Raw genomic sequence first — 14535 nt, forward strand, 5'->3', positions numbered from 1 at the left:
GTTTACAAAAATTTCTGGTGTTTTACACTAAAATCTCTCCCCAGGGATCATGGCAGAGCAGTTTGTGCCTGATGGTCCTCATGCACATCTGTATCATCAGGATGGCTGGGTGAAGCTGATGAATTGGCAGCACAGCACCATGTACTTGTTCTTCGGCATCTCTGGCATCGCAGACGTTCTCAGCATGACTTCTCGCCATGTGCCAGTTGGTCTTGACCGTCTCTCCCTTTCCATGGCTCTCTTTGTGGAAGGTATCACGCTAAATGAGTTAAGTAAATATGCAGTGATATCCCACCATAGGACCTGCTGAAATGTCATGGCGTTTCTCTTCCAGGTTTCCTTTTCTATTTCCATGTCCACAATCGTGCTGCTCTGGACCAGCACATTCACTCTCTGCTTCTGATTGCCGTGTTTGGTGGATCCGCCAGCACAATGTTGGAGGTGTTTAAGCGAGATAACGCATTGCTGGAACTTTTCAGGTCCAGTTTGGCCATCCTACAAGGAACATGGTTCTATCAGGTAAAGACAACATCTCAAACTCATAGGTGAAGAAAATGAACCACTTCATATTATTCTGGGAAAAATCTAAATTACAATATGAAAATATTCGTTATGTTTCAGATCGGGTTTGTACTGTATCCTCTGAGTGGATCACCTTGGAATCTGGAAAAGCACGACAACATCATGTTCATCACCATGTGCTTCTGCTGGCATTACACTGTGGCTCTATTGATTGTAGGCATGTGCTACTGTGGAGTTTTTTGGTGAGTGGACAATGTCATTTTGGACGAACAAAAACATTTCCACTGTCTTTATTTTACTTACATTGTGCCCATGATCATTCCAGGTCTTCAAAATGGTTTGATGGTAGGCAGATAGGCGACATGGAGATGGGGCTCAGAAAGTGTCCTGCCTCAGACTCTAGCTCCCAGAAGGCTTTGCTCCAGGAATCAGATGAAGAATAGTTGGAGCCTGTGATGACTGCTAAGATTGAATGCACTGAATTCAAAATTTTTGCCTTTTTCTCTGCTAGCAAGCTGTCTTCCAATAGGATTGTATGAATTTATGTTTGCATAATTTATCTGCAAAAGATTTTCATGTGCTCATGCCGAAAATATCTCATTAAAAAGGGACTTGTAAATAATGTGGTTATCACAGGTGTCAGAAGGATTTCTGACAAACCAGAGGAAAAACAGATCATGATGAATGTCAAACGCATGCATGAATGTCATTCACTCCTAAATACCTATAATAGATGTATGCACATTAAAATGTTTTATAATGAAATTCAAATGAGGAATATGCAAGCATATAATTGTTTGTCACTTGCACTGCATGGTCAGCTTGATTCATGTTACTTGCCACATCATGGAAATGAAGTGGCAAAAAGCAGGCAAATGATTTGTTTTTCATATACACAATTCAAGTTCAAGGTTAATCCCTAGATTGCAGTAGACAACGGCATCCGGATGAATGAAGGTAACAGCTGTTTTGATTTGATTTGTGTAGCACAATCATTTATTTATCCCAATACAAACAGTGGCTACTGAATATCAACAGTACTTGTTAAATTACATTTCTTTAGGAGAACTTAAGATATAAAAAGCACAAATAAACAAAGTTGCCTCTGTGTACATGTCAACATCGTCTAGAGAAAGGCCATTCACTTTAACCAAGGTCAGACTGATACAAGCCATGCGCAATTGCTTCCCAGTTCACACCGATGTTATATCAGCATCCAAATCATACCTCCTTTTCAACTTGCAAAAATCAAAACAAAATGACAGAAAAAGCGGAGTCAGGACAAGACCAGTGCTTAGAATCCGACACCGCTTTGCCCATATGCAACTTTCATGGGAAAGTTGAGCAAAACTTTGTGCACATGCTCTTTTTGTTTCGAGGTCTATGAATCTCAGAGGCTAGAGCTGTGGTATGTCTCATTGAGGGTCTGGGTTTGTTTTTGGCGAGGGTGCAGTAGAGACCACCACCGTAGACACTGTGGATTTCGGAGAGCTGGCGGCTGTGCGCTGTAACTGCTGAGCCGGTACGGTCTGGATTCGAACCTTGGGTAGAGAAACATACTTGATTACATTTAACACACATGCATGGTTTGGCTTGTAAGACCAGTTTTAGTTTGTTTGGGAGTCAGATGAGTCAACCTGTGTGGCCTGTCCCTGCTGCTGTAGCTGCTGCAGTTGTTGAGCAGTCACAAAGCTGACCGGCTTATTCCCAGCAATCAACTTGGTGCCTGCCGGCATGGTAGTCAAGATAATGTTCCTCCCCAGATTGCTGATACTAAAAACAGAAGAAAATCAAGATTTCAAATGATTGGGACCTTAAAAACCTGATAGGGAACTATTGATAGTTCCGTATCAGTTTGTCCAGCCTGTTTGTTTACTATAGCAATATTAGATGATGAAACGGAATGCTCACTTGGTGCTTATGTTCCCTTTAAGTATGGGAGTAGTGACCACACTCTTATTTTTCAAAGGTTGGCTGAGGACAGATAGAGGCACCGTGATCCTCGTGGGAAGCTTCCCCTGAAAAGAGCAAAGATTAGAGTTTCAAACGTCATAATAACAGGCAATTATGCATAACAAACAGTGGCTCTGCTCCAAAGCCCTGTCTACTGCATTGATAGGAAGCATCCTAACTGAAACCACTACACTAATGATGTGCTACTCTAATAAGCCTTACAGATGTAACAGTTTTTTTATTAATACTTTTCATGATCAATTCAATAAAGTATATTTATAATCAACATTTGTTTTTTGTTTTTTTAAAAACATCTTGGATTTTTATCCACTAAGCTTGTCGCAATGCATTATGGGATTGCATTTTTCTACAAAGGAAAGGATATGAGCAATTTGGTCAAAAAACGTTCTACTAGAAATCAGCATAACCACTTTTTTTTAACAGCTTTTACATCATGGTTCAGTATGCAATGCACACTACGGTATAAAAGTTTGTGGTCTGTCTTTTTCTTTAGCAATTACAATTACATCATTACGCCAGTAGGTGGCGACAAGTGACATTTAATATTTTATTTGTCGTTGAATTATTCATTCAAGAAATTTGTTCAAAAACGCTGATTCATCCAGTAATGAAACAAGTCAAGTCTTTATGTGTGAATCATTGAATCATTCATTCAACCTGATTTTAAAAATAAATTCAAATGAATTGAGTATTTTTTAAATAGACTGCAGCAATTAACATTTTGTCAGAACCCCTAGTAAGTTACATGTTATTTTGTTTAGTTATCACTGGTTTTGAAAGGTCCTGATGAACAGAATCTCGTCCTAAAAGATAAACTTACAGCTTGTGTGGCTACTACGGTAGCAGTAACTGGCACCTGTCTGACTGTGGCGGCAGCAGTGCCCAGAGAAAGCGTAGAGCCTGTGGTTGCAGGGCCCAGTGTCACACTTTTGGCCCCTCCCACTCCACTGGTGGCTATGGCAACAGTTGCCGCCCCTGATGATACCGTGACAGGCTTTGTACTTGTGGTGGTTGTGCTAATTGAGACAGTCTGACCGTGTTTCTGAGGAATCACACCAAGGTTTGGCACTATTCGAATAGTGGTTCCTGCTTTAGAGTCAGACGAGGTGACGGTTGAGAATGTACGGGCCTTGGGGTCAGTCATAGTGACGGCCAGTGCCGGCATGAGGCGGATGGCCGTGTCACAGGCGGCCTTCAGCTCAGGGTGAACCTTTACTAGGGTGGCGGTGCCCGTGGTAGGCACTTTGGCAGCCAAGTTCTCAGTTGTTGCGGATGCAGTGGTGATCGAGGTAGGGGGTGAAGGCTGGGATGGAGACACATGTAGCGTGGCAGAGATGCTCTTGCTGCCTGAGCTTGTGGCACTGCTCAGCATTTCTGGGGTGAGTTTGACAGTGGCCATGGGAGATTTAGTAAGGGTGGCCATCATGTCCGGAGTGATGCGAAGTACCGTCTGACCTTTGGCGTCAGTCGTAATTGAGGAGGGGGGCAAGCGGAGCACATCCTTCCCCTGAATGCGTAGGTTAGTGGCGGTAAGAGGGATCCCGGCCCCACTCTGGGTCTTTACACCTAACTGACCAGTGATCGCAACCTGGTTAAAACAAAAGTGAGTGAGATTTGACAGGGAAATAGAACAGACAATATACTTGGTTTGTCATACTGTGTTTTAAGGAAAATGTACAATGACCAAGATATATTTGTAAAAAAACAAAAAAAACATTAATATTATTTTGGTTACAAAACTGGTACCAAACATGTATTGGTATTTGCAGTTCCAGAACATGTTTTTTTTTTTTTAAAAGCAAAGCAACCAATCCTGGAAATTAATAATTTTTAAATGTGTCGTATTTTTACTAAATCAAATTTAAAATTTTAAATGCTGAGTAAATTCAAAGTGAATTTAGGCATCACAACATTATAATGTACAGTATAAAAAAATGATTAGTGTTTTTAATGATTAACTTTAAATGAACATTAAAGGACAGCAAATGTAATCTAAATGTAAAAATAAGGGAAATTATGATGTAGATATTCAACATCTGATAAGATATATATATATAAAAAACATTTACAACGACCAATAAACAATATACTGATATATTGTGCATCCTCAGTTTAGATAGATGGCTACTTTATTAATCCTTCTCAGGAAATTAGTTTTGATACAATAGCAGCAACCACAGTCCTCGCACACAGACAACATCAATCTATCCACCTAACTACAATCATAAAACAAAACTTTCACTAAAGCATTTCATACCCTATAATATATTAACTGAAACATGATATACCCTATAATGATAATACTAAAAACAAATACACAAACAAAATTAACTAAAGCATACATCCCCTATTTTAATAATACTAAGAACATAGGAAAAAAATATAAGAATAAATAAATAAATATAAATCAGACTCAGTTATTAGTTATTGCACATCAGCACGCAGGAACGACTTACGATGCCATTCAGTTTTACATTTTGGTGGAATCGCCCTACCTCTGAATGTGCTCTGCCGAAACACCTCTAGGGCATGTAATGGGCGTATATCATTGTTCATGATAATGTTTATTTGTCTCAACATCCTCACCTTATATTAGGTGTAAACAGAGTCTAATGCATTCGAGTGGGTTTGTACCTGTTTGATGATATTCTGGCTGCTGACACCCTGCAAAACAGCAGGTGATGTTGGTTTGTGTGCCGGGCTGGCGGGGGAGCTCGTCTGAGGTTTGGTTACTGTGACACCAGATGCAAGACCTGGAACAGTAAGACTGGCCTGACCCCGTGAAGCCTGCACCTGAATGGGACTTCCTGCAGACTGGTTTCTTAGTGGTAGAGTCACCACTGCCTGTTCAAAGAAAGACAAACAAGAATGTGACCCATGCATTTGACTGGATTGTGTTGGACCCACTGTCTTACACTGAACACACAAACATTATTGCTAGAGATGCTGTAGTGCACCTGCGTGATGTTCTTTCCATGCGCCACGGTGACCGGCACCCTGATGTGGTGAGGGCTCTGGTGCACTAATGTGGCCGCCTGGCTTGCAGAGGACGTCGGAAGACCGGGCTGTGTAGTGACCACTCGCACCTGAGGCAGAGAGCCAGTGGCAGCAGAGTGTGCCACTACCCGAGTGGCAGGCTGCGGAGAGGCCTGCTGGGAAACCTGTGAACCTGGCTGACTCGCGGACAGCAACGTTCCTAACTGAGACATGGAGGGAGGAGACACCAACAGGACACTGCGGGGAAAAAAAGTACAATTGTGATCGTGAAAGCCAAATGATAAAGAATATAGCATGTGATTGATGATACAGCTGAATATCAGCCTTGTTTTGCATTAAGGTGTGATCACATTAGCAAAATTCCAGCCAAATTTCACAGGTAAAAAGGTCAATTTTCTTTTGTCAATAGTGAAGCAATGCATAAAGCACAGCTCACACAGAAGTCACTTTCAAACCAGGCATCTTTCTGTTGGTCAACGTGATGAATCCACATGACCAACTTGAACCTGTTGCAAAACCTGCATGAGAAAATCTTTCGCCCTCACACAAAATTACAGATTGTGTGGATTCCAATTCAAATGACTGGATTTTGCACACGAAAACTTGCAGAACAATGCTAAATGTGACAGCAACTTTAGTAAAAAAAAAAAAAAGTACATTATATTTTTGGGATAGGAAGTGATGGGAGGAAAGAGATCGCGAGCCAGGACTAAAAATCAGTTCACCCGAAGCACTGCTGAGCCCCATATGTTGGAGCAATGGTTTCGACAAAGTAGAAAAGTATTTTGTAACAGTTCAACCAAAACTGACAACTCTGTCATTTCCTCACTGTCAGGTTGTTCCAAACCTGAATGACTTCAACAGAAAAGAAAAGATTCTAAGAATCTCATTGGCATAAACATTATTTGGAATTGTCTTCCACGGAATACGTCATACGAGTTGCGCAAAGACATACAACATTTTTTGCTGAACTACATATAACAGAATTTTGTTTACCAACCACTGACCTGGGACTGGTTTTGACGGGTTCTGGGGCGCATACTTTGGTTAGAGTAGCTGCTGTGGGAGGGAGGGGCGATTTAGGGGTTCCAGGGGTGCTCGGTGTGGGGGTGGAAGGAGTTTGAGACAAGCTGGTGGATGCAATGGCTACTCCTTCACTGCCTGAGCTCTGGCCAGCCTCTGCAACACCATTCTTACTGCCTGGCTCCTTACCACCTGCCTTCTACAGTACACACAAACATACACAAAAACATAAACGTATGCAACAGGTTATGCAAATCAGCATGGACAAACAGTGATGCTTTACATTTGAGTCCGACAACAATGACACGAGTGAGTGTGGAAGCACATACAGGTTTTGGTGCTGGTTTGGGCTTCTGCTGCAGAGCTTTCTTGGCTTTAGCAGCTGCGGCCTGGGCCTGGTGTATTCGCTCTGGTTCAAGAAAGATGATTACAGTTAGTGTCTGGATCTGTTTATTATTTTTTTAATCAAAGCCAGCATGCCAGTTTTTCACTTCATTTGCATAGTTATTTGTGAATCTGGAAAAGGTCTGGAAGCATCTGGTGTACAGGGTTATATCTCTCCGCTGGGGACTGTTAAGAGAGAAATGGCCAACTCCTTGTTTGATGCAGTGTTCTCATTTGTAAACTAAAACAAATGATATATATATATAAAAAAAATTTTTGGTAATTGAACTAAGCTGAAATATAATAAAATATAAATATTAGATAAATAAAAAAATGTAACTTTATTTCAGTAAGTTGCCAAGGCAACATGTAAAAAACAACACATTTTTAAGTTTATGTTTTTAAGTAAATTAAAAAATTAAACAATAGTATATTATTAATACTGATATTACACTGTTTTGGCCAATAGCAGAATCTGGAAACCTGACACTACCTGCTATTCTCTGAGTACTAAACCTGTTCTACTTGTCTGCCATTCATAAGTACACACACATACTGTCCCACATTTTGCCTGTGGCAATGAAACCTTTTGACTTTTTTATGTAATGCACATGCATAACTGCAAGGGTCACAGGGTTGCTTACCAAACTCCTCCTGGCTCCGGTCCCTGTGGAGGTAGATCCACAGCTTTCGGCCGATGTCGTATTTCACACAAGGGTCTTTCTCATAGTGCAGGCGGTCAAGGGCACCACTCACCACAGTGTTCACCTAAAAATGGAGAAAATGTGTGAGTGTAACAGTGACTAATGTGTTATAACGATAAACACGACAGCATGAAACACGTGTCTAACCTGAGCACTGGTGACATCGGGGGCAAGGAACTGGGAGTCCTTCAGTAACTCACAAATCTCAGCTCTGGTCCCTTCTCCGTTAGGAAGCCTGGCCGCAGCATCTCTCACTGTGTTGATGAAAACAGGGAATAGGAATAATCACCTTCATGCCGTTTCAAACCTATTTGAGCTTCTACTGACTGAATGAAAAAGCTTGAAATTATCCAAATTCTTTTTTGGGTGAACTGACACCAGAAATGGTGAAGAAAACCAGGCTCTCATTTACTAAACTATGTAACATCCCTAACAGAACTGCAAATGAAAGAGCATCCAGTGGTTACCAAGAGATAGTATGGTGACATAGGCCGGCCGGTCGGAGCGCAGCAAAGAATGCTCTCGTGCTTTATTGAGTGACGTCTCCTTGTCAAAAACTCCCTTGACTGGTCCCACCACAGATTCAAAGCCATGCATTCGGTAAGTAAAGGCTTTATGTGGCTGATCATAACGTTGCTGCTCCTAATACACACAAATATTTCAATGACAACAAGAAAAGTAACCGACTACATTCCATAAGTAGCGCAACAATGTAAAAATTATGCGTTGCCAGGACACCTCCTCATGGTAGGTGTGATCCAGGCACTAACCTGCTCTTGAAAAACATGCCTTTCCTCTCCTGTACTAGGCCTCACCACATAGTCAGTCCACCTAATAGAGAGAAAAGAACGCATGAAATGACAAGCATGTGTGCATCGGTCTCAACTAAAAAAACAAAGGAACTGCTGTTTGAACATGATGCTTGTGTTAAGTAAACACTGTAATCCACTGTCAAACTCACACTCTGGGTGTTGGAGGAGTGAGTTCTGCAGTTTCCTCACCCTCCAGCTGTAAAACAAACATAGAACCAGGAATCAGAGAGTGTGCCCTTACATCATCATGGAAAAGCATGAAAGACGTTTACTACCTTGACAATCACATGATCCTTTGACTCCAGCCATAACTGGCACAGGGCACTTAGATCTTTGTCTCCATCTTGACTTGGACCTGCACAGATCAGTGTGAAGAAATGCACACAACTGGCGGTCTTTACAAAACTAATATTCTAATCATTTTTTTTTTTTTTCAAGAGAATTGTAGTTTACACTATCGTTTAAAAGTTTGGAGGGCTCAGTAAGATTTTTTTAAGGCATTATCACTTTTATTAAAGAGATAGTTCTCCCAAAAATGAAAATGTTGTCAATTATTCACCCTCAAGTTGTTCCAAACATGAATGAGTTTCTTTCATCTGTAGAACACAAAAGAAGATATTTTAAAGAATGTTGGTAACCAGGTAGTTGATGGTAGCCATTGACTTCCATAGTAGGAAAAAAATATACTATGGAAGTCAATGGGTTCTGTCAACCTTCTGGTTACAAACAATCTCCAAAATATATTTTTTTGTGTTCTACAGAAGAAAGAAACTCATACATGTTTGGAACAACTTGAGGGTGAATAATTGATGACAACATTTTCATTTTTGGGTAAACTTTAAGCAACAAGCATAAAGCATCATTAATCAAAATTGTTGAACTTTCTATTCATCAAACAATCCTGAAAAAATAATTTCCACAAAAATTAAGCAGTTTCAACATTGATAATATTAAGAAATGTTTCTTGAGCACTGAATCAGCATTTTAAAACTATTTCTGAAGGATCATGTGACATTTTTTTTACTTTACCAACCCAAACATTATATATAATCTTTAATAATTGAAGAGCCAATATTTCCATCTAAAGAAATACACAAGTAGAGGAAAATGGGGGGGATCATCGTACATATCCATTTCCATTGCTGGGAGAGTTCCTTGAATTCCACAAAAGGTATGAAGCCAGTAGGCAGAACCATCACACCAGCTGGAAACAGAGATATGAAGCATAAACCAAATTATCAACATGCATCATTGAATGTATAAGTCATGAATTAATAGCTGCATTAATTTTTCATTTAAAAAAATAAATAAATCATAGATTCAGGCATACCTTTGCTCTCTCCAGTGAGAAACTGTAGAGCAGGTACAACCAACTCTGACCAGCAGGGGGCCATAGAGAACCAGGGGTTGAGTGCGCTGGCTGGAGATGACTGCCACTGTTGGACTTTCTCCTCCAACTGAGAGCAACCATAAGAGGAAGACAGTGAAATACTATTAAACACCCTTCAGCTATTTCTGCCATCTCATGTTGCAGCAAAGTTTGGAAAGTCCTGACTGCATGTATATTTCTCATGATCACAAAACCTTTTGACCTAAAGGAAATGCTGAAACAAATGTAAATTATTCCTGTGTGTTCACTTATTTATAAACTATACTACAGTTCTGCATGAGCTCAATGAGGTAGTAAGAACAAGAGGTCAAAAACTGTCCAACATACATGGAAAGTCCCTCAGTACTGTTTGAGAGCTTCCCAGGATGCACCTCATGTAGAAGATTGTGCATATCAGAAGCTTGGTGAATGTAATATATAATATAGTTTTGATTTTTAATTGTTTCACTGCATAATTCCCATACCACATACACAACCCTTCAGAAGTTAGGGACGGTAAGATTTTTAAATTGTTTTTGAAAGAAATCTCTTCACTTCACCAAGGCTGCATTAATTTGATTAAAAATACAGGAAAAAAAATCATTTAATCATTCATTAAAAAACTTTTCTATTTTAAGATATATTAAAATATAATTTATTCCTGTGATTATAGCTGAATTTTCAGCAGTCATTACTAAGTTTGTGTCCAAACTTTTGACCAATACTGTATGTATTTATAGGTGCTGTATGTACCGCAGAGGATGTTGCTAGACTTTCCAGTCTGAGGATGTCCTCAAGCAAATGAAAAAAGCTCATTGCTATCTCTTCCACTCTGTCAGGGCTTGTCTGGGACTCGTCTATGGGCCTTTGGTACAAATGAAACAGAAAAGTGCAAGGTATTTAAATCCTGGTCATTTGGATAAAGTATTTTATGTACAGAACAAAGACCTACTCTTCTTTAACGGATTGTGTAGGAACTGTGGGGGTATCATTAAGGCCGGAGTTCATGGAAGCTGACATCGGAACATCACAGACCTCCTCCGATTCCATTTTAATAGGGCGCATCTTTTTCTTCTTCCTCTCCTCCTTTATCTTCTTCTTAGGTAGGGCCAGGTCAAAGACGGCTACAGGCCAAAACAGACATAGATTCCCACCTGCTGCAATTCATGCATCTTATATTGAAGAGAATAAACTGAGCTTATTATTCTCACTTGTAACGGATCCTTTTCTGCCGATGTTGACTCGTGACATGATATCACCAAGATGGAGGTCGGATATCATAAGGTCAGGGTGATCCTAAAAATGACATCAATAAATAAAATCATTACTCATACCAATCTTGTCTTCTAGTGCAATGGCTTTCAATCTTTTAGATGTCCCGGACACATAATATATGACCATCCTCGTGCGGGTCGGAACCCCCATTCTAAAAGTGAAAAGGCAGCTATATATTTACACGTATAAAGACCAAACTTATACTGTGAAAAATGTATGATTTAAATGTGTAAATAATTATATGTATTATTATATTATGTATAATTATATGTTTTCCCTACTCAGTATAGTGTTGTAGTAATGTATTACTTTTTTTAATCTTTTTTTATTAAAATTGATGCCGAAGTTAGTTAATTTAATCTCATTTTCATTATTTATTTTTACTTTTTCACAACGTAACTTCACGTATGCTTGAAAAAAGGTCATATAAAAGAATCCAGTCTTCTCTCACCACTTGAAAAAAGAGCTTGATATAATATAAAAACCATGCTGTATCTTTAAGTCTTTAAGTCATGCAGTATATCTAAATCGTCCCATTTAAAAATGACCCTTTATTGTAACTTAGCTGCAGAAATGGCTTGTTCTGCACTTTTGAAACTTGGTGACATCACAAGTTTCTTAAAGGTACAGTAAGGGAAAGAAATGAACCGTTTAGAGCCAGAGAGATGATGGAAAAGGTTACAATAAAATATTATAAGAAACAAAACATTACTAACATTATAACTGGACCTCAGAAGAGGGACAGTAAAAACAATAAATGACCCCCTCAGGCAACTTACTGGCTGACGTTTTCTTTTTTCTCTGTGTCTCTGCAGCATGGTTCTTAGTTCCTTCTCACCCAGCTCAGGCTTGTCTACATGGAAAATCAGCTTTAGTTTCTCATATCTTCATTTCTGGGGAGCTTTAAAACAGCTTTAACTGACCTCTGGTTTTCATGTCCTGAGTAGAAAGGCTGGGTAGGACCCTGAGAGAGACGGTTGGAGTTGGGGAGGAGGGCGATGGAGGAACAGGCAACCAAGAGGCTGTATCTGTTTACATGAACATAAAACCATCATATTAATCATCAATACATGAACACACAATGGTGCTGAAAAAGTTCACACACTGCATCACACCCACCATCTTCATCAGATGACACATTACTGTCCCCACACTCTGTTTTCACGTCCTTCAGTATGTGAGCCACTCGACGTCTCACCCTCTGCTCCAGCATCTCCTTATGAGAAGGGACAGGGTACCGCCGTTTTACCGCAAGCTCGGGTCCACTGCGGACAGCCAAATCCAGCAAATCCTACATTACAAGAGAAAAACACATTAGTACGTTGCATAGAGTTACAGCAAAGGTTGCACCAACTATTCGATTTCTTCCGCAACTACCTGTGTCAGGTCTGTGTCGACCAGTCGAGGATCACATGACTTCAGTTGTGCTAGTTTTCTATATGGTGCAAGTACAAATCTAGCATTGGACTTTCAAGAAACAGCAAGGATACTGCATTGTTTACACTACTGTTCAAAAGTTTGGGGTACTATTTTTCATTGTTTTTTAAAAGAGTCTCTTGTGCTCACCAACGCTGCTTTTATTTGATCAAAAATACAGTAAAACAGCAATATTGTGAAATATGAATACAATTTAAAATAACTGTTTTATATTTTAATATATTTTAAAATATATTTTTTTCTGTCATAGAAAAGCTGATTTATTAAGGAGTCATTACTCCAGTCTTCAGTGTCACATGATCCTTCAGAAATCAATATAATATATAATTTGATGCTCTCGAAACGTTTCAGATTAATATCAATGTTGAAAACAGTTGTGCTGCTTAATATACAGAGGAAAAATGTAACTCTTTTGTAACATTATAAATGTCTTTACTGTCACTTTTGATCAATTTAATGCATCCCTGTTAAATAAAAGAAATTAATTTCCTTAAAAAAAAACTTTTGAATGGCAGTGTATATGGTGAGATAAACATTGATCATGACACAGAGACTAAATTAGCTCTTCTGTGATTAACTGTACCTTTCTGGAGACCAGGATCTGCTTGAGTAATTTGTGGTAGTACTGTTGAAGGGAGTAGATGTGCCTTTTTTTCTGAGGTTTGGCACAAAGTTGTCTGTACTTGACAACCTCTGGGTTAAAGTAACCATCTATGGAGAGATAAACAAACTAATATGCATGAAGTTTTATTTTATAAATGAAAAATACTAGGATTGAAAATAAAAGGGAAGAAAGATAACCTCTGAAGAGCTTCTGGGCAATGTGCAAGGGGTTTCCGAAGAAGAAATTCTGGTCGTTGAAAAGGTCGCTGATGATGCTGTTCTGCTCTGAGTTGTTATTCTCGGAGAACTGAGGCAGGAGTTGACGAAGATGTGTCCGTTGAGCATCTGTGAGAACATCTGTCCATGTGCTCTCACTCATCACCGAAAAGAAAATCTCTGGCTGCTCTCACATAGACACACATGCCCACAAGATAAAGAGATGGTTCAATTTTTACTCTCATGTTTTCAAAATTGCATGAAAATGGTGGAACTATCACTGAAACGTTGGCTGATAACTCACATCCTCCAGCAAATCTTCAGGAACCCGAACTCTACAGTTTCCCAACATGCACTCTTCCATCACACGACCATCCTGGTCCATTCCAGACTCCAGTGGGTCTGTTAACATGTGATCCAATGCATCCATCTTTACCTAACCCTTCACAGCAGCAAAAACGGTATCTGCAGGTTTACAAAATTAGACATTATGAACAAAGGAAACAGTCTAAACACCTGCAAACTCTAAAGACATCTGAAATGCACTATGCTTTTGTATTTATTAATTAACTCACCATTTTATTTATACTAATTAAATCTACATTTCACACGACTGTATTAAGGTTATATACAATTTGTGGTAACGTTAACTTAATGAGATAAATGACAACAAAATCATATTGATCACCCTGCCAAGGTACTTTACCAAGTCAGCTTGTGTATTACAAAACTATAATTTCCCATGAAGGTTTATTGACAACTTGTACGTAAGTATCTATGGCACATGTAAGTTAATCATTACACTATCTTGATATTGCTAACGTTAATTTTGCTACTAGCTAATACAAGAAGCTAATAGGCCTTTTTAGGCTTGACATCTATTATAGTGTAATTAACAAAACGTATCGTTTTAATTTATCTATTTATGTATATCAGGGAAATGTTTAAGGCATCTTACCATGAGTGTTGGTGGAAATCAGGAATGTATACGTTAGCTTGCTCATCACAAGGGCGGTAGGAATAATAACATTGGTGCACATTTCCGGTCTGTCGTCTAAACTTCCGTTCATCTGCTAAAGGTTTTTAAATATCAATTTTACAGTCTATGGGTGGAACACACACACACACACACGGAAAAAATCCACATATTGCGGCATAAATAAAAATATAAACAATAAAATTTGCACACCAATCAATTAAATGTACGGACCGTGTGTGT

General features: G+C 39.2%; 2 protein-coding genes across 2 annotated transcripts in view; one reads left to right on the plus strand and one right to left on the minus strand.

Annotated features, from left to right (window-relative positions):
- tmem45b (transmembrane protein 45B) overlaps positions 1-1765 on the plus strand; it is a 2900-nt gene extending 1135 nt beyond the window's left edge. Inside the window, exons 2-5 of the mRNA XM_079898569.1 lie at positions 29-251; positions 335-519; positions 622-764; positions 848-1765. Coding sequence (XP_079754695.1) covers positions 50-251; positions 335-519; positions 622-764; positions 848-965 — 648 coding nt within the window. The 5' untranslated portion in view covers positions 29-49 and the 3' untranslated portion in view covers positions 966-1765. The remainder of the gene's footprint in view (positions 1-28; positions 252-334; positions 520-621; positions 765-847) is intronic.
- Positions 1490-14381, minus strand: nfrkb (nuclear factor related to kappaB binding protein). The gene is made up of 26 exons (XM_079898568.1): positions 14275-14381; positions 13621-13781; positions 13299-13500; positions 13081-13208; positions 12180-12351; positions 11984-12088; positions 11840-11913; positions 10997-11081; positions 10738-10909; positions 10539-10650; positions 9747-9873; positions 9543-9620; positions 8692-8771; positions 8566-8612; positions 8375-8435; positions 8072-8246; positions 7752-7858; positions 7545-7668; positions 6846-6925; positions 6501-6715; positions 5454-5730; positions 5131-5340; positions 3317-4084; positions 2434-2540; positions 2160-2295; positions 1490-2063 (listed from the first exon to the last, which is right to left on the minus strand). The coding sequence occupies exons 2-26, from the start codon at positions 13744-13746 to the stop codon at positions 1938-1940; spliced, it is 3894 nt and encodes a 1297-aa protein (XP_079754694.1). The 5' UTR covers positions 13747-13781; positions 14275-14381; the 3' UTR covers positions 1490-1937.
- Positions 14382-14535: the final 154 nt, after the last annotated feature.

Source organism: Squalius cephalus (genome assembly GCF_949319135.1).
Source record: "Squalius cephalus genome assembly, chromosome: 17".
Lineage (NCBI taxonomy): Eukaryota > Metazoa > Chordata > Actinopteri > Cypriniformes > Leuciscidae > Squalius > Squalius cephalus.

What these genes read in the sequence shown, in the direction of transcription:
- nfrkb (XM_079898568.1), bottom strand. Translation starts at nt 13,746, where the DNA reads ATGGATGCATTGGATCACATGTTAACAGACCCACTGGAGTCTGGAATG. An exon ending in TGTGTCATCTGATGAAGATG is followed by an intron (nt 12,089 to 12,179) that starts GTGGGTGTGATG and finishes TCATGTAAACAG; the next exon opens with ATACAGCCTCTTGGTTGCCT. An exon ending in AAAAAAGAAAACGTCAGCCA is followed by an intron (nt 11,082 to 11,839) that starts GTAAGTTGCCTG and finishes TGTCATTTTTAG; the next exon opens with GATCACCCTGACCTTATGAT.